We start from the raw sequence: 21,241 nt of genomic DNA, 5'->3' as shown, positions 1-21,241 counted from the left end.
GATGATCTAAAAGTGACCTACATCTCATTAACCTATTAAACACACTCAGTTGAGTGGAGACCTAAGCTGCTAATGAGATATATGATATATGAAGAAACATGCATCTCTTCTGCATATGGCCCAGGATAGCCTGGCATAAAATGTAACCCCCTACTACCCAGCCCTGTTAACCAACTCCCTGAAACTAGGGTCCTCCACTGCTCTTAACATAGCTCGGGATACTTGTTGCCTCTCTATACTGTGTGATACCTATAAAGGTTCCTCACTTGAAATCTATTGGTTATTTGGGATTAATTGGTGAAAGCTAGACAATGACCCTTCAGGAACTATAAAATTAACTCCATTTCCTACAATTTAGTCTAATGATTCATGGCCTTATTCTTCTTCCTTTAGTATGCAAGGAATTGTCCTGATAATAGGGTTTTATTTTATCTGCAATGCTCTCCCTTCTATGTCTATATACCCATATTTACTATTTCACTCAAATTTTTGCTCAAATGTGACCTGATCATTTTATTTAAAACTGTAAGAAATCTTTTCTCTCTCCTCACCAACATTCCCTGACTTCAGTCTCTGCAATTTTTCTCAAAAATGTATTACTGTTTAATGCACCATGTAATGTACTTATTTATTTTACTATCCTCTTCTCCTTAATTGTATGGAGAATGTTTTTGTTTTGTTTATTGCTATATTTTTACTGCAAAGATCATGGTAGGAACTCAATAAATATGTTTTGAATCAATGAATGATAGTGAAGTACTCCCAAAGAATTAGCAGTATCTAATAAATTAGAGAGGCAAACAGAGTTTGAAAATCTGATATAGATGACATTTAGTTAGAAAAGAAAACATAGTAGCATATTGGAAGAGGAGACTCTTTATTTTGTCACTCTCATTTTTAATTTTTATTCTGCCATCATTTCCTTTGCTATTTTGCCCTCTTTAGTTCTGATAACACCAGCATCACTGGAAGATATCAGAATAAAACAGAAAACAGAAATTGAGAAACAATTTGAGATGAAAGGTAAGTAACTAGCAAAAAGTACAGTAGGAATTTATTACTTTTCTTGGTCTACTTTTTTAGCAAAATCTCTTCTTAATCTCTCTAAAGGAATGTGAATTTGGTCATTCATATTTAAGACAATCCAAGGATAGCACAAAGCTACACACTGAAGTGAAAACCAATAAACTAATGAGTGGCATTATGCCTCTGCTGAATTTTAAAAACAGTACCTGTGATTTTGTTAAAACTAAAAAAAAAACCAAAACTGATTTACAATTAAAAAAATCACCTATATTCTCACATATGGGTATACATTTTTTTTATAGATGGCTGAATTATGAAAATTCATGATCTAGACTTATTTCTAAATGATAAAATTTTAGGAGAAAATTACTCATTAAATATCAAACAGAGAAATATAAAAAATATAAAATGGGGCCCTCCCTGGTAGTACAGTGGGTTAAAACACAGCACTATGAAGCTATCTGCAGCCACTGTGGCAGGAATTTGATCCCCAGCCAGGTGACCCACATGGTTCAGCAGATCTCTCCTGACCTACCTGCTGCTCCTCTCAGCAGTGTGTTTCAGTACATTTGCCTGTTCTGCTCCCTACTCTGTCTCTGGTGAATCCTCTTGCCCTCCACAGCTCTGGCCTGTACCCCAGTTCCTGTGATCATGAATAAATAAACCTTTTAAAAAATATATAAAATGTCTAACAAACCTTCTCTTGCAGAGTTGGTTGAAAATGCTGAGCCTTTCCAGATCCCTGTAAGGACTGCCAAATGTTACAAAATTCATCATCATCTTTAGGGGGTACCTACCAAGCACAAAACAGTTTCTTAAGGAACTGAACATGAAGAAAGAATAATAAATAAAATGAAAATGAAACATAAAAAAAGTATTCATATTAAAATTAAATAGTGATGATTAAAGTTATTCAGTGATAGACAGGATATTTAACTTTCATTGTCTGAAATCTCAAGGTTTTTTTTTGCAGCTGAGTACAGTAATTATGAAAGTATACTATATATCTGAATGAAAATGGTCTTCATATGTCACTCATTTTGAATGATTTTACTGAAAATTTCAGTATTTAAATGACAAATGATATAAAAAAATACATTGTCTCAATATCCCAAACAGATACTTTTGTCCTCTAAAATAGATATTTCATTCAAGTGAACATCTAATGGGGTTATTTTTAAAATTATCTTACACAAAAGTAATCTATTAAATCTCAGATATTAGTTATAGAGTACCAATTTCATACAGAATAAAATGTACTAAAAATTTAACAGTCACCACCTGAGATATGAGAAAAATTTTGCTTTTATTCTCCTTGGTTATTATCTACTGTGTGTGTTTTCTAACTTAGGAGTGCTGAGCTTTAACCTGTTGTGCCACCAGAGTTGGCCCCTATGTGTGTTTTCTATTTGGACTATTATAGGCAGGTATTATTTGGTTAATAAGTGGGGCCAGATGGGAACCATGGAATAATAAAGTTAAATGCCTTGCACAAAATAATTCAACCTTTGTGCCCAATAACATGAAATAAAGGAAATCATCCAAAACAGCATAGTGGGAACTTGGAAATTGTTTTTTATACAGATGATATATTCCTCTCCCTTTTACTTTTCAAATTTATCTAATTTCACAGCAGACCTCAAGGGAATATATTTTATATATGAAAAAATTAATTAATATTTTAATGTGAATTATATCTGAAAATTGTTTTACTTTTAAATTTTTAAAATTTTCTTAAATAATTGTTCTCACTCAGGTGTAATTCCCTGTAGTTCTTCCATGAACTAGCACCCATCATTATAGTCCTTTTTGCTCTTCCCTTCCTATTTTGAACGTTCTCACTACCCTTCCCTTGATGTTTGCCTTAAATCTATCACCAGTTTGCAAATTTTGTATTTTTCCCAATTCTTTGGCATTCCTATGTCCCAACTAAAGTGAAACCATTCTGTATTTTTCTTTTTCCATCTAATTATTTTGCTTAGCATAATCCATTCAGGCTTCATGCATGTTACTGCAAATGGTACGAGTTTATCTTTTTTTGATTCCTGAGTAGTATATATATATATATATCTATATATATATATATAGATATATATATCTTATAGGAAAAAATGTAAATGTTAGTTGAAAAGCAAATAAAAGCCACTCATGCTCATTATTTAAAAAAATAAATTTCTGGCCCTCCTTGGTGGCACAGCAGGTGAAAGCACAGCACTAAGAAGCTAAAGTCACTTCAGCTGAGTTCAATCCCCATGCTGGAGGTGACCCACATGGTGCAGCAGACCTCTCCTGACCTGCCTGTTGCTCCCCTCAGCAGTGTACTTCATCGATCTACCTGTTCTGCTCCCCACTCTGTCTCTGGTGAAGCCTCTCACCACCCCTGCGCCTCTGGCCTGTACCCTAGTTCTGCATGCATAAATAAATCTTTAGACATAAATAAATTTCTTCTTTAATATGACTAATTTTATAATAGAGATAACATACTATCAATGGTGTTCTTTACTAGTTTCTTAAAACAAATCTAGAATTGACTATTTACTTTTTATTTTACATCCTTATTACATAGTAGTCAAAAAATATACATTTATGCCAATTGTGGTAACATGGATGGAAATGTGAGGGACTTTTCTCAATGAAGTAAGTGGGAAGAAGAACGAAAATACCTCATGGTTTTGCTTATATGTGGAATGTAGAGAAACCAACATAGGGGGGTAAGGGAGGAAACAGGTGAGGAGGAGAGTACAAGTACTATGGTACATGACTTCTGGGCTTTGATGGTGGGAAAAATACTTAAGAGAGAAACCCTACATTGTGAAAACAATTAACCAAAACGTTTTAAATAAAAAACAGGAACTAAAAACAATGGCATTTGGTTAATAAAAAATGAATAATGTTAATAATGGAATAAAAAAAATCTAAGTCAAATTAATTTCCATTTACAAAGTCTATCTGTGATATATAAATGGGGTGGAGAGAAATAAAAGAGAAAGAATCTTACCTGAGTAGGAACAAAAAGTGACTGAGGGGAATGATTGAGGCCTCCCAAATGTCCAGAAGTAACCGATGAACTTAAGCAAGAATGATTCACTGCTGGTTGTGGTTTCACAATGGCTGTCAACTTCTGATTGCCAGTTTCAGAGCGACTCCCATGAGAAAGATTCACCAAGGCACTTGTTGGCAGTCGATAACCTCTACCAGGTGAGCACCTAAAAGTAAAAAGTTATTTTTAGAGTCAGAGAGAAGTAATACCAAATATTCAATTAAGCAAAAGCATTAAATACCTTTTGATGGATAATCTATAATCTAAATGAATAAACATTACCTTTAAATTCAGTAGAATAGAAACAATAAAAAGATCCCAATATATGATACAGTTTTTTAATTATAAAGGTAAAAGTTTATTTTTGTTATGGTATTATTTTAGTCTTTACCTGACATTCCTTTTTATTCCCACACCAAAATGGAAGATTATTCTGATTAATCCATTTTTTACTACTGTTCTGTACATTGTTTAAAATAATATATGTATGAAACAGAATCCTGTTTTTTTCCTTTTTTAATTAATTTATTTGCTTATATATATTTTACATCACTGTTCATTTGTGAACAATGTTTGCTTTTTATTCTCAGGTGTAGGCCCTATAAAATTCCCACCACCAATTCACCTATGCACTACTATTCAGCAATCAAAAAAGATAAACTCATGTCATTCACAGCAACATGAATGGAGTTGGAAGAGATTATGCTCAACGAAATAAGCCAGAAGGAAAAAGAAAAATATTGGATAATTTCGCTTATAGCAGGAATATAAAAGAACCAAATAAGGGATCAGAAAAAAAAAGTAATGAAAAAATAAAAATAAAAGGCAACTATAAATCAGAGACATTCTGCTGGGGCTGTGGGTAGTGGGGTGGGTGGGAGAGGAATCAAAACAGGGGAAGGAAGAGCACAAGGGACTATAAAATACATTTCTTTAAAAGTTTCCTAAGAAACTATCTAGCACTGCTAAGAGAGGTAAAAATGCTGTTTCAGTGGTACAGTTGTGTGTGCCAGATATGTGTGTCCTGACTCAGTTGGCCCTCAAAAAAATGGCAACATACTACTAAATTTTTATGAATTCAATGTCAAACATTTCTTAATAACTAGTTTTTATAGTCTGGATTAGCTCAGGAGCTACCCAAGTGTTGTCATTCTGAGTGGCTCTACCTAGGCAACAATGCATGTTAGTTTTGTTTGCTTTTGTTTCCTGGTCAATTGTTGATTCAAGCCCTTTTTTTTTTTTTTTTTTTTAAAGATTTATTTATTTATTCATACAGAACTGGGGTACAGGCCAGAGGCTCAGGGGCGGTGAGAGGCTTCACCAGAGACAGAGTGGGGAGCAGAACAGGCAGATCGACGAAGTACACTGCTGAGGGGAGCAGCGGGCGGGTCAGGAGAGGTCTGGCCCACCATGTGGTCTCCTCCGGGGCAGGCGGGAATCGAACTCATACGGAAGTGGCTTCAGATTCTCAGTGCTGTGCTTTAACCCGCTGCGCCACCAGGGAGGGCCCTCAAGCCCTTTTTTTAAAAAAAAAAATTATTTATGCATAAAGAGCTGAGGCCAGAGGTGCAGGGGTGGTAAGAGGATTCACCAGAGACAGAATGGGGAGCATAACAGGCTGACTGATAATGATGAAGTACACTGCTGAGGGGGGCAGCGGGCAGGTCAGGAGAGGTCTGCCCAGACATGTGGATCACCTCTGGGGTGGGGATCCAACTCATGCTGAAGTGGCTTTAGTTTCTCAGTGCTGTACTTTAACCCGCTGGGCCACCAGGAAGGGCCCTTGATCCCTTTTTTTAACCCTTCCTATCTTCAAGTTCAGGAACTGAGAAGGCTTAATTGACATGTATTTGTGGTTTCCTACCTTCCTAACCTTCATAAAATAGTTAAGGCATTAAAATAAGTCTTCTCTTATCAAAAGTTTTCAACATTAGCACCTAAGTTTTCTTTCTTTGGGAATATGAAGTTCTTATACTGTAAGATAGTAGAGAAGTAGAATTATCAGAAATTTTTGTAAGATTTCTAGAAAAAACTTTCATCAAAACTAAACTTAAAAGAGAGTACACCATCAAAACAAATATGCTCCAAGCAGCTAATCTTTTACACAACTTTCTATTTTCTCTAACTAGGAGGGATTAAAAAAATGAGAAAAAAGTTAATCATCTTCAAAATTCATTATCAAAGTTTTGGGCTAAGGTTATTGGTAGATAAACATTTTCATAAAAAAATAAGATCGACAGGTTACAGCAAAAATATTGGCATGTGACTGTGTAAGTTTGTTTTTTTTTAAAGATTATTTATGCATAGGAAGTGGGGTACAGGCCAATGGTGCAGGGGCGGTGAGAGGATTCACCAGAGATAGTGAGGAGCAGAACAGGCAGACTGATGAACTACACTGCTGAGGGGAGCAGTGGGTGAAACAGGAGAGGTCTGCCATACCATGTGAGTTTCCTCGGGGGGGGGGGGGGGGGTGCGCCCTGGGATCCAACTCTCACTGAAGTGGCTATGGCTAGCTTGCGTCCTAACCCATTGCACCACCAGGGAGGGCCATCATGCAAAAATATTAAAGCCAACACAGACAATACTAATCAATGCTCACCAAATTATTTGAAAAGTGCAATACAGACAACTTATCTGATTTTTAAATATGCACAAAGTGCCTTGTAACCCATGCAAGTTTCCTCAGTATACATACGTTATTCTATATGCTGTGCTTTTTGTTTGTGGGATTATAACACTCCACAACTAAGAGTGCCATCATTCCAACCTGTATGTATCTACTAGCCTTTCCCTGAAGTTTGTGTATGCTAGATATTGTGGTGCTGGAATTACTGAGTATACAGAAGAAAGGATTCAAAGAAAATATAGCTGTTTTTCAATTTTGTTTGTGGAATTTGAAGCTACTGCTATTTAAAAAAAAATTGCTGGACTGTAGAAATGAAAATAAAGAGAGAGAGAAAAAAAAAAGATCAGATATGCTGCTTCATTTTAAGAGTGCAAGTAGTAACAACTAAAGACAATAATGTTTAAGGAGGGCAATCTGGGTAACAGGTACATTCAAGTTATAGAACAATACCAATATCATTCTAAAGGGATCACCAAGTATAAGAACTGAAAATTAGGAATTTTGCAGAGGCCAAACAAGTGGAGTTATTTTCATTTTAATTACCGATTAGTCAAAATAGGAAAGAAAAAGGTAAATACACTTCCTTTTCCATTTGTTATTTTAAAAGGGAAAAGCTAGCTGGAAAGGACTTCATTTAATTTTTACAATTACCTAGTGAGTATATGTCTTCATTATAAATAAGGAAATTGAGAATCAGAACACTCTCAACTAACCTAAGGTAACACAAGGGTTAAAAAAGAGAGACCCCCCCCCAAAAAGAGCATCCATGTTTTCTAATATACCATGTGCTTCTTATTGTATCATGATCCCTTTTTGTTGTAACTTTAATCTCTCTATTAGTGTTCCCCCAATTTAAAGATTTATGTATTTATTTATGCATACAAGAACTGGGGTGTCGGCCAGATGTGTGGGGAGAGGGGTAAGAGGAGTCACCAATGACAAGAGTAGGGAGCAGAACCAAGCAGATTAACTGAAACTGAAATACACTGCTGAGGGAGCAGCAAGAGAGACAGGAGAGGTCTGCTGTACCATGTGGGTGAGCTCCCAGGCTGGGGACTGAATTCATGTTGCATTGGCTGCTAACAGCATCACAATGCTGAGACTTAACTCCTTGTGCACCACGGAGGCCTGCAGTATAGTGTGTTGCACATAATAGGAATTTAAGTAACAAGTGAGTAATAAAAGATGGTCACATGGGCATACTCAGGAAGTATAATTCTTATCTTGAAACACAAACCTTATTGTTAAGCCTCCAGGAAATTCTTCATCAAATAATACTTCAAATAGTATGTCAGCTTCTCTAGTAGCTGTTAAAAAAGAATGAGATTTAAAGCACTGTATAATAAAAATTAGCTTATAAGTATCTGGAATTATAAGAAGTATTACAACTATAAAAAATGGTATAGGGGAATACCGATAATGAACAAAAAGTAAATGATTCACAGGTTATCTTGCAGATGTTAACCTTAAAAACAATATTTTGAATTATATGCTGTACTAAGTAATTATACTTCCTCTCTCTTTTGTGTATGTTTGAAATTGTTAGTAATAAGAGTGTCAATGCAAAAGATACTTTGCAGTTTGTTGCATAGGTCAGAGAAAACAATAAAGATTTGAAACATGGCAGTAATAAGGACAGTTCAAAGGATGAATAGACATATACTTAGATAGAGTTAGTTGGTAGAAGTTTGTGTCTTTGGGGGATGAGAAGTATTGAGATGACTCAAAGATTCTGTGAGAGGAGTTGGTAGGTTATGCGTTTCATAATTGACACATGGAACATATAAGAGAAACAGTAGCACAATTTACTTAGAGATAGAACAACTAAATTTGGTACAAGGAATGACGAGATATATCAAGAGAGGTTAAATTTACCAAAACAACAAGGTAAAGCAATATACTTAGCTATAGTAATGTTTTGAATTCTACAGCCAAATTAATAATAGTCTATACGCTAACTTTGTAACTGGCTGTATCTTTTGTGTTTCCACTCACCAACCCCCCCAACCCCAACCCTGCCTGCCATCACTTCCCTTTCCATTCTGCTGGTTCTGTTTCTATGCAGAATCCTGACTAATATAAACTCTGATACTGTGCTAGCCCCTGGTAGGGGTGGGATGTCACCAATATACCAGTCCTTTATAAGGACTAAGGAGTCACTCATTTTCCACCTCCAGATGCACCTTTCACCTGACACTTTTACCTAAAACCTAAACCCAAGAAAGAGAGGCATGGAGGGACAATGCTGTTAGCACCTAACCTTTGAGCACCTGATTTGCTGTTTCTTTCTGGTTGACTTTTGATTTGGAATCTATGTTGCAAAGCTGCCTTCTCATCATTTTGATGAACATTTAAATCCGTCCCTTTTACGAAGGGGAAGTGAAAAAATGCTTTTCCTGGTTTCATGAAAACATATATACACCAGCCAAGTCTTACATAATTTTAATGTACTATATGCAAATGACCAAATTCTAAGCAATTCTTCCTCAACTTTCCCTTTCCAGAAGACTACACAAAGCAAAAAAGAATTTTCTCTGAAAATTAAAGACAAAAAAATTTAAACCATAAAAGGCTTTTGCTTTTTTCCTGATTGATATTCTGTTTAGCTAGAAGACACATATATTTTTGTTTTACTATACAAATACAAAAAGTTAAGTATTGAGAAATTACCCCCTTTAATTCCTATTATGGTGCCTCGAAGGCCAACTGGAACTGAAAAATTCTCTCTCACATTTACAACACGGTCAAAGAGACGAAATTCTGCATCACGATCAGGAATGACTCCATGTTGCTGTTCTAAAGGCTGAAGACAAGAAAATTTTATTATTACCTCTAAAAAGAAGTTTTTCTATTAATAAAACACCTAACACCTTCTAAATTTTCAAAGTAAAAATAACAATTGCAGTCTCTGATAGGAAACTTACTCTGTACAGCAAATGGGGTTTCACTGTTACTCGTACCTTCTTATTATTCTTTTTTTGCTGAGGAAAGAAAAAATTTGAAATATTAAAAAAATATAAAACTATTACTTAGTATGTGTCCATGTCTAAATTTTAAAGTCAAAATGAAATGATCAAAAATTTTGAACTGAAAATAAGCTCATATATCATGTTTATCTCATTGAAATCAAGAGATTACAATGAAAATCAAGAAAAAGCTTGACTTAAGAATATCTGAAGTTCTTTAGTTTGGTAAGGAAAAATTATTTAGAAAGTTTAAAATAATTTTCTTGAGGTATATGACATACAGAAAAAACTGCAGATTTATAAGAATACAGCCAGATGAATTTTTATAATCTTAGTTGCAGCAACATGTAATCATATCCAGTTCAAAAAGAGAACATTATTGAGCATGTCACAGGAAACCCTGAACTCCATTCCCTGTGACTATCCTTCCAGAAAGTAACAGTCTAACACAAAGGATGAGATTTGTCAACTTTGAACTTTATGTAAATGTTATTTTATCCAAATGCTTTTTTATTCTAAAGAATTGTATACACTGGTCACTAAGACTTACATAAAGGAAAAAAAGGTACAAAATATTCATCCTTGACAATATGGTGGGGTTTTTAGCTACTTACAAAAATGAAGGTGGTATTTATTTGATACAAAGTTGTGGATTTGGAATTTGTTATGAAACTGGTTTCGTATTTGGATTTTTTATTATCTAAAAAATACTCAAAGAAGAGTTTTTTTCTTTTTTAAAAGAAAAAAAAAAGCTCTGTGAACTCATTCTTAATTTAAGCATCCACTTCTTTCCACTTGTAAGACAGAAAAAATACTACCAGTTTGATCTAATAAAAATGTGAGACTAATTTATATCCACTGCAATCAAAACTACTAATCCCATTACATTCTTTTAAAAAATGAATTCTCATCTAATTAGAAAAATGCAGCCTTTTACTTACATGGTAGCCACATATCTTTAGAACACTGCTTATGGAAATAAGTATAAAAGGGCACAAAACAGTTCCAAGCTAGAGAGTCTGTATAAAATAAGCTAATCAATGTATACATTGTAAAATGCTCAAACTTTTTTCAGTCTTTTCCTCTAAATTATAATAGAAACGTTTTATTTGTTCTTTCAAGTATTTACTGAGATACATTTATGTGCCACATGTAGATCTAGGTGCTGGAGAATAAAACAGTGAACTACTCAATTGTTTAGCTTAGAAAGACATACAAAAATCAAAATAGGGAAAGAAATAGCTTTGCTTGAAGGTAAAAAAGCATGAAGAAAAATAAAGCAGGTAAGGGGGATGGATAGTTTGGGGAGAGATTTTAATTTTAAACAGGGTGAATAGTGAAGGCCTACTGACAAACTTTTGTTTCCAGACCATGGCTTACTCAAAGGACTAACAGAGTACAGCTGGTGTCCACTAAATACAGTGAGAAGAAAAAATATGAAAAGACAGAAAAAACAACTGTGCTTGGAATATTACTTATGAAAAACCTGTGTTTGAGTGAATTTCTAGACAATATAAATGATACTACTGAATAGAGGCTATGGCACGGATTCACGAGGTAAATTAATATATTAGAGGGAATTTTCAAAATAACTTTATCTCACATCTACTAAACAAGAAGTTTCAGGGTCTTGCTATTTGAAATGTGGTCACCCGGGAACATGTAAGAACCTCAATTCCCATCCTAGGTCTACTAAATCAGAATCTGTATTTTAAGAAGATATACCAGTGATGATTTTTTTTTTTTTTGCATATTATAGTTTGAGACGTACTGCTCTGTTCTAGGTGTGGAAGCTCTCTATAATTTATTTTTTAAAAAAAGAACTCCAGTAATTTTGAGAATTTGATATTTAGCTGAGTTTAGGAATGACAATCTAGTAAGAGAACTACTGCAGAGTCTTCATTAAAGAAACACTTTTAATGTTAACTGTATTATAAGGAAAAATTGAAATTGTGTTTTGAATGCTGTGTTTATCTTTCCTTCATAATTTTTGCTCTCCTAATTACATCATATCACTAAAAGGAAAATCACTCATAATCATACCTTCATGACAAAAATTCTAATCTTCTCTACATGCACACACATTTAAAAACATATTGTGCTGAAGATAACAATTTTGCATATGCATCTAAAGATTGAAAAGTAAGGAGAAATGTATAAAACATTTCAGAAAGTTCTCGACACAAATGTGTAAAAAAATACGGTGGTTTAAAGTTACAAACTTTGGTGAAGTGGAAAATTCATTCAAAACCAATACTGGACAAAGGAAATTTATTGTCCACTGAAAGGTAATTAAAAAGAAATGTAGACTTTCTTTTCCATAGTTGAATATCAACGACCTATTAAAAAAATAAAAATCTTTGGCCCTCCCTGGTGGCGCATTGGGTTAAAGCACAGCACTGGGAATCTAAAGCCGCTTCCTCATGAGTTTGATTCCCACCTGCCCCGGAGGTGACCACATGGCGTGACAGACCTCTCCTGGCCCACCCGCTGCTCCCCTCAGCAGTGTACTTCCTTGATCTGCCTGTTCTGTTCCCCACTCTGTTTCTGGTGAAGACTCTCACCGCCCCTGAGCCTCTGGCCTGCACCCCAGTTCTGTATGCACAAATAAATAAATCTTTACAAGAAATAAATAAATAAAATAAAAATCCTGTGCTCACTTTGCCAGAATATATACTTAAACTGGGACTTTATGGAGATTAGCGTGGTCCCTGCACAAAAAAATCAAGCTCTCAGCTTTGAGCCTTATATATTTTTCTTAAAGAGAAAGACTTATCTACTGGTGATTTTCAAGACTTTATTATATAGCTCTATATTAAAAAAATAATAGTAGCTAAGCAATTAGTAGGAATTAGTAATAGGTAGGCATTATTAGAAGAAGTTTATATATATTAACTTCTTTAATGTTTTTTGAAGACCCTATAAGGTCATTTATTTTTCATTTTACCAATGAGGAAATGGAGAATGGGAAAGCCTAAGTATCTTGCCTACAGTTAGTATGTATTGAAAGAGGAAAGAAGATCGCTTCAGAGCCTGTTCCTTAATTACTCTATCTGTTCAAATGAGAGTGCTATGTTAGCCTAGCAAAATCATTTTATTAATAAAAAGGCAAATGTGTGGAAAACCCAAAAGATAAAAATATGGAATATAATCAATCCAATTTCTAGTGCACCAAGATAAGTGATCAAATATTCAACATTGCACATTCAATAAAATGTGCAATAAAAAGTTGTAGTTTTTAAAACCAAGACATAAAAAGTAAGAGAGATTAAGTGGAATTTCAAAGATAACTTAGTAATTGAATGAGTAGGAAAGTACATTTTAAATGTGATTTATAAAGGTCAAATAAAATTTTTATTTTGAAAAATATGAAAAGTTAAAGAACATAGAATAGGAGGTATAGTATTTAATATTTCTAAATCATAAAAACTTTCCATTTTGACTAGGAACAGCAGGACATAAAATACTTTGGTTTTGTATATTTAAGTGTAATTACATTACTAAGATACACATATTAATGGCCACTGAAAATGGCTGGAACATTTTTTAAATTGAAAGATGATTTCACATCAATAGAATTACTAAGCACATTTGTTTGAAACACAATGAATTACTTGTAAAAGAATATATAGGCTGTTTAACTTAAAATCTCATCAATAAACTGAGTTATAGAAAATTAGTACCTTGCATTTTTCAACTTCTTCCTCAATTTTCTCAACAATAGCTGCATCCAGAATTTGTAAATCACAAGAAGAACGAGACAAAGTACTGACAGGATGTCCCTTTAGCCAAGTAATAATTTCTTGAACTTTTTCAGCACTACATTAAAAACAGTAATTTTTCATATTGATTAAAAATATATGAAGGCTTATAAAAAAGGCCTGACATAAACTTTCTGAGGGTTGTGAATTATAGAGGACATTAAATGTTTAATTATTACTCACTACATGTACCTGGAACTAATTATAAAGCTAATATACAAAGGTATATACATGGCATATTTTTAGAAATAAATAAAATGGCAAAATTAGTTTTAAAGTATTTTACTTATGCAAACAAAATTAAAAATAACATCTTAAAATAAAACCAAAACAGCATAAAACCTCCTCCCAAAAGTAATATAAATTCCTGGTTAACTAGCTGCCTGTATCTATCACGCGAAACTCTAAGTTGAATTCTGCGGCAGCAATACCATAAATTTTGCTTACCCATTCTCATTTTCTCCAGGCCAAATGTCATCTTCATAGAACACATCTTCTTGGCTATTTTTGGCTATATAAATAAACAGTTCTGGAGCTCTGGCCAAACAAAGAAACAAAAATATTAGTTAAAAAAATATGTGGCTGGGTCCTCCCTGGTTGCGCAATGGGTTAAAGTATAGCACTACAAGCTAGCCACAACTGCTTCAACACGAGTTTGATCCCTGGCCAGGGAGGTGACCTATATGGCATAGCAGACCTCTCCTGTCTCACTCGCTGCTCCCCTCAGCAATGTACTTTGTCAGTCTGCCTGTTCTGCTCCCCACTCTGTCTCTGGTGAATCCTCTCACTGCCCATGTACCTCTGGCCTGTACCCCAGTTCTGTATGCAAAAATAATCTTTAAAAAAAAAAAAGTGTGGCTAACTTTATAAAAACCTCCTATCAAATAATTTTGGAACTTAAGGAAACATACAAAATATACTGAGGACTAATTTATTATACAGAGTACTAAAACAAGGGATAGGTAGACTAAGATACTAGAAAGCACTCATAGGCCCTCAAAAAAACTCAGTAACTGAGGGGAAAATGATTCAATTCCTAAGCTGTAATAAAGTTCAGTTACTTAGAAGACTCATTCTCTCTACTCTCAGAGCTTAGATCATTATGGCAGGCAACTGACAAGAGTAGCTCTTCTGTCAAATGTATTGGGTTGTCGGAAAGTCACAGCACCAGTTTTTTGTGCCACCACAATAGTATACAATGAAATGTCCTTGCTGATGCCTTCAAGAGTGTCAATAAAGCCAAAAAAGAAAGTCACAGCACCAGTTTTTTGTGCCACCACAATAGTATACAATGAAATGTCCTTGCTGATGCCTTCAAGAGTGTCAATAAAGCCAAAAAAGAGAGGTAAAGACTAGGTTCCTACTGGGCAGTGCTACAAAGCCATTGTTCAGCTTCTAATTGTGATGATAAAGCATGGTTACATTGGCAAATTTGCAATCACTGATGATGACAAAGCTAGTAAAACTGTATACTTCACAGGCAGTTTAAACAAATGTGAGGTGACCAGCCCCAGTTTTTTTTTTTTTTAAATAATAGCTTACTTTTACATCATTTTGTGCAATTATCCATTTCAACTGTAATCCCCTTGGGCTTCCCATCACCAAATCACCCATGTGCCATCAGCACAGTCCAGTGCACCTCTCTTCCCCCACTGTTTTTATTCCCATTCCCCACTCCACCCCCATAAAATGTCTCTGGTATATAGCTGTTCATTATCATTATTATTTTCTCGCCTGGTCCATTATATTCCTGCTATGAGTGAAACCATCCGGTATTTTTCCTTTTCTTTCTGGCTTATTTCACTAAGCATGATCTTTTCCAGCTCCATCCATGTTGCGGCCAGCCCCAGATTTAATGTGCAATTCAAAGATCTAGAAAAATGGCATAATAATCTGCTTTTTTCCCTATCAGTTTGGTTTTATTGTACTGACAACCTAAGCTGGCATAATGAACCATGAAGAAACAAGACAAAAATGCACATGAAGGAAAATTGTGGGATTTATTTTTCCTATGTATGTAAAACATGTACAAATAAAATATTTCAATGGAAAAAAAAGTACTAGCTACCTGTTCATTTTCTAATTTTCAAAAGATACTGAAGCACTGTACAACTGAACATGTTAAAACACATCAAAAGTTTGTTTTAATACTCCCCCAAAACACTATTCTTCCTGAAGAGTAGTACTTCCAAATATAGAAAGCAGAATAAACAAGTGCTTATTTTTATTCACTTTCTAAACCACTAAAAGAATAGTAAAGTATGAAGATGGCAGAAAGACAGAGAAAAAGACAATCTGGTAGCATATGAGTTATTAAAAAATTTTAGAAGCTGTCTCCAGTTTCTAAACATACATGATTATTAACTAATTTCATGATAATAGCTGCATCCTAAGTGACCAGTATGGAAAATAAACACGATGCAAGTCCATTTAATTGTAAGAGTTTGTAAAAGGCACATTTCAAAGCTGCAGTATATGCAGTTCTTGTCTCAAGACTGTCCACTTGTGTCTGTGCAGGTGTCTTTTTAAAATGCTCTTTCTGCCTGGTTGTGTGAAAGTGTCATCTTATTTCCTTTTTTCCCTTTATAAACCTGCCCTTCTGGACATAACCAATAATCAAACAAGTAAAGCTACAATATGGGGCAAAGTTTAGTAAGCATTTTGTTTAAAACTGGTGTAACACGTCATTAGATAGTTATGTGGCTACTCACCTTCCACCCTAGCATAAGACCTGTAGCTTATCAATTATAATAAAGCAAAACCAAAATCAATAGGCAACTATACCAGAGACATACTGTGGCGGCGAGGGGGAAGAGGAGGGGAGAGTCAAAGCAGGGCAGGAAGAACACAAGGGACTATGGTAATGGTGTATGGGTGAACTGGTGGGAAGATTATGGGGACTACACCCGAGATGATAAAGCACACATTGTATAAAAATGAAGATTGATGAATTTTCAACAACGACAGAAGACCTGTAGCTTATAAGGAGAGGATGAAAAGCGCTGCTTTAGCTTTGGGTACACACCAGGGAATTGGGTTGGGTGGGTGGTGGGGCAGAAGAAGAAGAAAATAGATGTCATACTGAAAGCAGGGATTAATGAAAGTATAACTGCTAAACAATTTTACTACAAATTATAAGGTCTTCAGGTAGCAGAGTCTGAGAGAAGATATAAAGGACATTTATTAGTGAGTGTGCCATGCTTGAAATCAACATCTGCAGAATGAAAAAAAAAAAGGAAGGAAACAGAAATGGTTACAGAGAGAAAGCTGCACTATGATTCATTCAGTCAGAATTCCTTGACTGTCACAGAAATCTTAACTAGAATTAGCCTTTGGACTTGTCCTGCACTGGGTAAATAAGTTGATTGAGTGGTGGATCTGTGGCTGTTTGTGGGATGAGGTCATAACTTTAGGTGACATAGTTGTTTTGTCAGGCAATTCCTGAAGATGCTTCACAGCTCAGGGCTGTCAGACACTACCATTCTTGCTGTCAAAAGTAAGAGGTCCTTCAATCCTGAAGGGAGATACTGGGACTATTAAACTATATACAAAGTAATGATATTCCCTTTCCCTGTTTAGTTTCCACAAAAATGATAATCAGTTTTTTCCCCCATATCAGCCCTCCAGTGAAAACCCTGGATGATACTTCTCTGGGAACAATAGTCACAGAGAAAAGATATACATATATAGTCAATGATGAATTCTGCAGAAAACAGTCAAGTCCCACCTAACAAACCCCATGAAAGCACACTGAATTTCCAACTAACTTTTTTTTTTTTTTAAAGATTTATTTATTTATTCATACAGAACCAGGGTACAGGCCAGAGATGCGGAGGGTGAGAGGATTCACCAGAGACAGAGTGGGGAGCAGAACAGGCAGATCGACGAAGTACACTGCTGAGGGGAGCAGCGGGCGGGTCAGGAGAGGTCTGCCACGCCATGTGGTCACCTCCGGGGCAGGCGGGAATCGAACTCATGAGGAAGCGGCCTTAGATTCTCAGTGCTGTGCTTTAACCCGCTGCGCCACCAGGGAGGGCCTCTAACTAACTTTTTAATGTCTCACTTTTAAACATAACTGGACACCAAAGAACTAGCAGTAAAAAAAAAAAAAAAGCCTTTAACATGAGAGACCATATCAAAGAAACATAAAAGCAATTTGGAGGAAACAGAAAAACAGAGAACAACAATGATAACTCATTCATTATAACAACAAGACACTATGAAAAAGGAGTTGCTAAAACAACTAAGAGGAGTTGCAGAAAGAACAGGAAAAATGAAAGGGAAAACTACAAAAGAAATAATACAAGACAGTTACAAGACAGAATGGAAGAGCAACAGTTTCAAGTCTGAGAAGGCTAAATGGTAAAAGGTTAAGAAAAATTATCCACACCAATACACATCAATTATTATACAGCACTGCTAAAGGGAAGATTCTAAAATAATTTCATAATATTAAAACAGATCATACATTAATATTCAGAATGAGAATGGCACAGGAATTCTCAACAGCAATGGAAACGAGAAGATTGCAGCATTTCTTTTCAATTTGTAAATGAAAAGAATTTCTAATCTTGAATTCCACATGCATGCAAGCTATCAATCAAGCAGATATGGAAACTTTTTTGGGAAGCTACTAAGTAAGTGCTCCATCAAAATGGCAACATAAAACAGAAACAGCAATGACAGGAAATGAAGCAATCCTACATAGAATAACGGTGCTGGGAATTCCTAGGATGACAGTGGTGAAACTCTAGAAAGAGCTGTAAATGCTGTGCAGAATGATTAATTCACACTGAAGAAGGAAGGAAGACAGGTTTTAGGAGGAAGCTTGTGGGTAGAAAAATGAGACTGAGAGATTACCCAGTGTGTCTGACTGTACTAAATTTTCTAGTTGTGACAAAGTTTAGGGCTGAATGATTGTGTGACCCTAGATGATAAGTAAATGAATAAACAAGGCAGAGAAAAGAAAAAGGTGTATAAGAAATAAATTTAATCCTAATACTCTGCAAGGTTTGTGACCATTGTACTAATCACCAACTGTGACCATTAACATTGCTACTTTAATCATGGAAACTTTAAATTCAGATTAATTAAAAACTGTGAGAAAACTATTGTGAGGAGGAGGGGAGGATTTGGGGGTAAGTGTAGTAGAAGATGGCTGAAGTTTCATTTTTTCATGGTAGGAAATCAATACACAGGTCACATGAAAAATCCAGAAAAAGTAGTCGAAATACTACCTTTTAAAAAATAGGGAAGTGAAGAGAATACTATAAACTTTCCAATGGAAATGCAGAATTGAATTGTATCCTCCTCCTTTCCCAAGAAGATATGTTAAAATTCTAACTCTTAGTACCTAAGAATGTAACTTTTATTTGGAAAACAAGGTTATTATAAAAATCATCAGGGTGGGTTTTAATCTAATATGAGCATTGTCCCTATTAAAATGAAGAGATTTGAACACAAAGTTAGACATACAAAGAGAAAAGGTGATGTGAAGATAGGGAGAACACTAACTGAAAAAGGAAAACTGAATAAACAAAGATGTTTAAGGAAAAAGAAAAAAGGAAGATTGGAGTGAGAGGAGTGAATTTAGGGAGCAGTTTCTTCCTTAATCTTTCAGAGGAAAACCCCCATGGGTGAACACCTTGATTTTAGGCTTCTTGTCTTCAGAACTGTGAGATAATAAATTTCTAATGTTTTAAGTCATCTAATTTGGAATGCTTTGTTATAGCATTCCTAGAAAACTAATACAATGATCCTCAAATATGAGCTTGGAAACTGAAGGAACATGGAAAGAATATTCAACTGTGAGTGAAAAGAAACTTCCTGTAAATCTTTCCTACTAAGAAAGAAATTTTGGTACCAGTTTTCTTATTTTTTTATAATGAAAAGTGAAGGCATGTTGATTATTTAGACCTTCTTAGCAATAAAATATTCAGTAATACTAGAATAGTTTATCTACTGTAGAGTTTTAGGACTCAGACAAAAGTATTATGTCAAAAGCTGTTTTGCTTATCCATAACAACACTCTTTTACTACTGACATAAACATGCAGAAATTACTGTGTTAGGAACTTATGAAGGCGAGCTAAGGAAAATTTTAATTAAAAGGAGACCACATCTCATCATAACTTCATGTTAAGTAATGTAAGTGCAGCATTTTTCTACTCTATTTTAGCTAAAGGCATAATTAAGTTTTAATATATAACACAGGTCACATATGACTAAAGAAAATATTTTTTTCTCTAAAACTGATATAAGACACAATAAAGTTATTACCTTCAAAAGTTTTGAATTCCTGCTAATATCTCCTTTGGCACTTACCTCTCTAAATACTCTGCAAGAAGCTGTTCTGCAGCAGATGAATACATCCATTCACTTCCAACTTTCTTAGTGTATCCAGGAACCTCCTCATTTTTTTTGTTGAATTTGAGATTCAAACCCACATTTGCTTTATGGTCTCCATGAGGGCTGAATTTAAACCACACACATAAGTTTTAAAAGTTTGTTCAAAGAATAAAAAGTTTTGCTTTCAATTCTTAGAAAAAAAAATGGGGGGGGGCAGTTCTATATATATATATTTTTTATAACAGTTTATTTTTACATCAGTTTATTTTGTACATTTTTTTCATCTCAATTGTAATCCCCGCAGAGTTCTTCTATATTTTAATTATCATGATTAATTTCCAAAGTAGCTGTAATTGAAAAACTAAAGGAAAGGCTTCAAAACCCAAGTTAAAACATAAATAGGTTATATAGAGAGGAGAATGAAATATTACTGAGATTCACACACACCTTTTGATACCTTTTTTCAAGGTTCAATTTATTAGTCACTAAAATGAGAACTGTCTTTCCAACCATCTAAACCAAGTGCCATTTAGATGAAAGATCACCATCAGAGAATTTATTCATAATTTTAAAGGAAAATTCAGAACAATTAATAAAATAAATACTGAAATATCAACCATTTTTATCTTTATCATTTTTTTTTGCCACTGTAAGTAAATTTCTCTAACATAAACTTACTTTCTCCTAGATCCTCTTCCAATAAAAATACTTCCTGTAAACCTTGAAACAAGGTATCCACTCACTCCAAGGCGACTGGCCAATACATATCCTGGGTTGTACTTTATAGAATATTTCTTTAAATATAAAAACAAAACAGTCAATTATGGAAACAAAGGCAATAAATGTTATTTCCTTTACCTTTACATATGAGATACTCAAATTATCACTAACTACTGGATTGTTGCAATGTATAGATTCTCAAAAGCAAGTAATCCATTTTCTCCCCACCCCCACCACTTTTATAAAAGGATCTGTAGGCAGAATTTTTCTGCTTTTCTGTCTCCTTAAAGGACAGAATTCTCAAGGACGGATGAAAAGGGGAAGAATTATAGTTTGTGAAACTGTCTCAAGAAATAAACTCTTCCCTGCTGGCATAACAGGTTAGAGCACAGCACTGTGAAGTTACCTGCAGCCATTGCAGCATGAGTTTGATCCCCCCGCCAAGAGGAGACCCACATGGAATGGCAAATCTCTCCAGTCCCACCCACTGCTTCCCTCAGCAGTGTATTTCAGTGAATCTGCCTGTTCTATTCTCTACTCTGTCTCTGGTGAATCCTCTTACCCACTGCACCTTGGCCTTACCCAAATTCTTGTATGCATAAATAAATAAAATCTTAAAAAAAAAAAAAAAGAAACTCTATTGTATATATTAAGTGGCAAATTCTGCAGGCAAGTATTATTATAATTTTTACTAATTATATTTCAAGAAGGATTTAATACATACCCAAAATAACACCAGGCCTTACTAATGCCAC

The 21,241-nt window shown here is 34.7% G+C and overlaps 1 protein-coding gene across 1 annotated transcript in view; it reads right to left on the bottom strand.

Annotated features, from left to right (window-relative positions):
- Window positions 1–21,241, bottom strand: part of XRN1 (5'-3' exoribonuclease 1) — a 112,725-nt gene that overhangs the window by 31,494 nt on the left and 59,990 nt on the right. Inside the window, exons 24-32 of the mRNA XM_012724964.1 lie at window positions 20,445–20,560; window positions 19,743–19,889; window positions 13,867–13,956; window positions 13,342–13,477; window positions 9,617–9,673; window positions 9,363–9,495; window positions 7,930–7,999; window positions 4,025–4,232; window positions 1,724–1,819 (exon numbers count right to left, since the gene is read on the bottom strand). Of these exons, the coding sequence (XP_012580418.1) occupies window positions 1,724–1,819; window positions 4,025–4,232; window positions 7,930–7,999; window positions 9,363–9,495; window positions 9,617–9,673; window positions 13,342–13,477; window positions 13,867–13,956; window positions 19,743–19,889; window positions 20,445–20,560 (1,053 nt within the window). The remainder of the gene's footprint in view (window positions 1–1,723; window positions 1,820–4,024; window positions 4,233–7,929; window positions 8,000–9,362; window positions 9,496–9,616; window positions 9,674–13,341; window positions 13,478–13,866; window positions 13,957–19,742; window positions 19,890–20,444; window positions 20,561–21,241) is intronic.

This window comes from Condylura cristata, unplaced genomic scaffold (genome assembly GCF_000260355.1).
Source record: "Condylura cristata isolate star-nosed mole 26May11 unplaced genomic scaffold, ConCri1.0 scaffold00014, whole genome shotgun sequence".
Lineage (NCBI taxonomy): Eukaryota > Metazoa > Chordata > Mammalia > Eulipotyphla > Talpidae > Condylura > Condylura cristata.
Note: the sequence above shows the minus strand (reverse complement) of the source record. Positions and strands in the feature narration are given on the sequence as shown.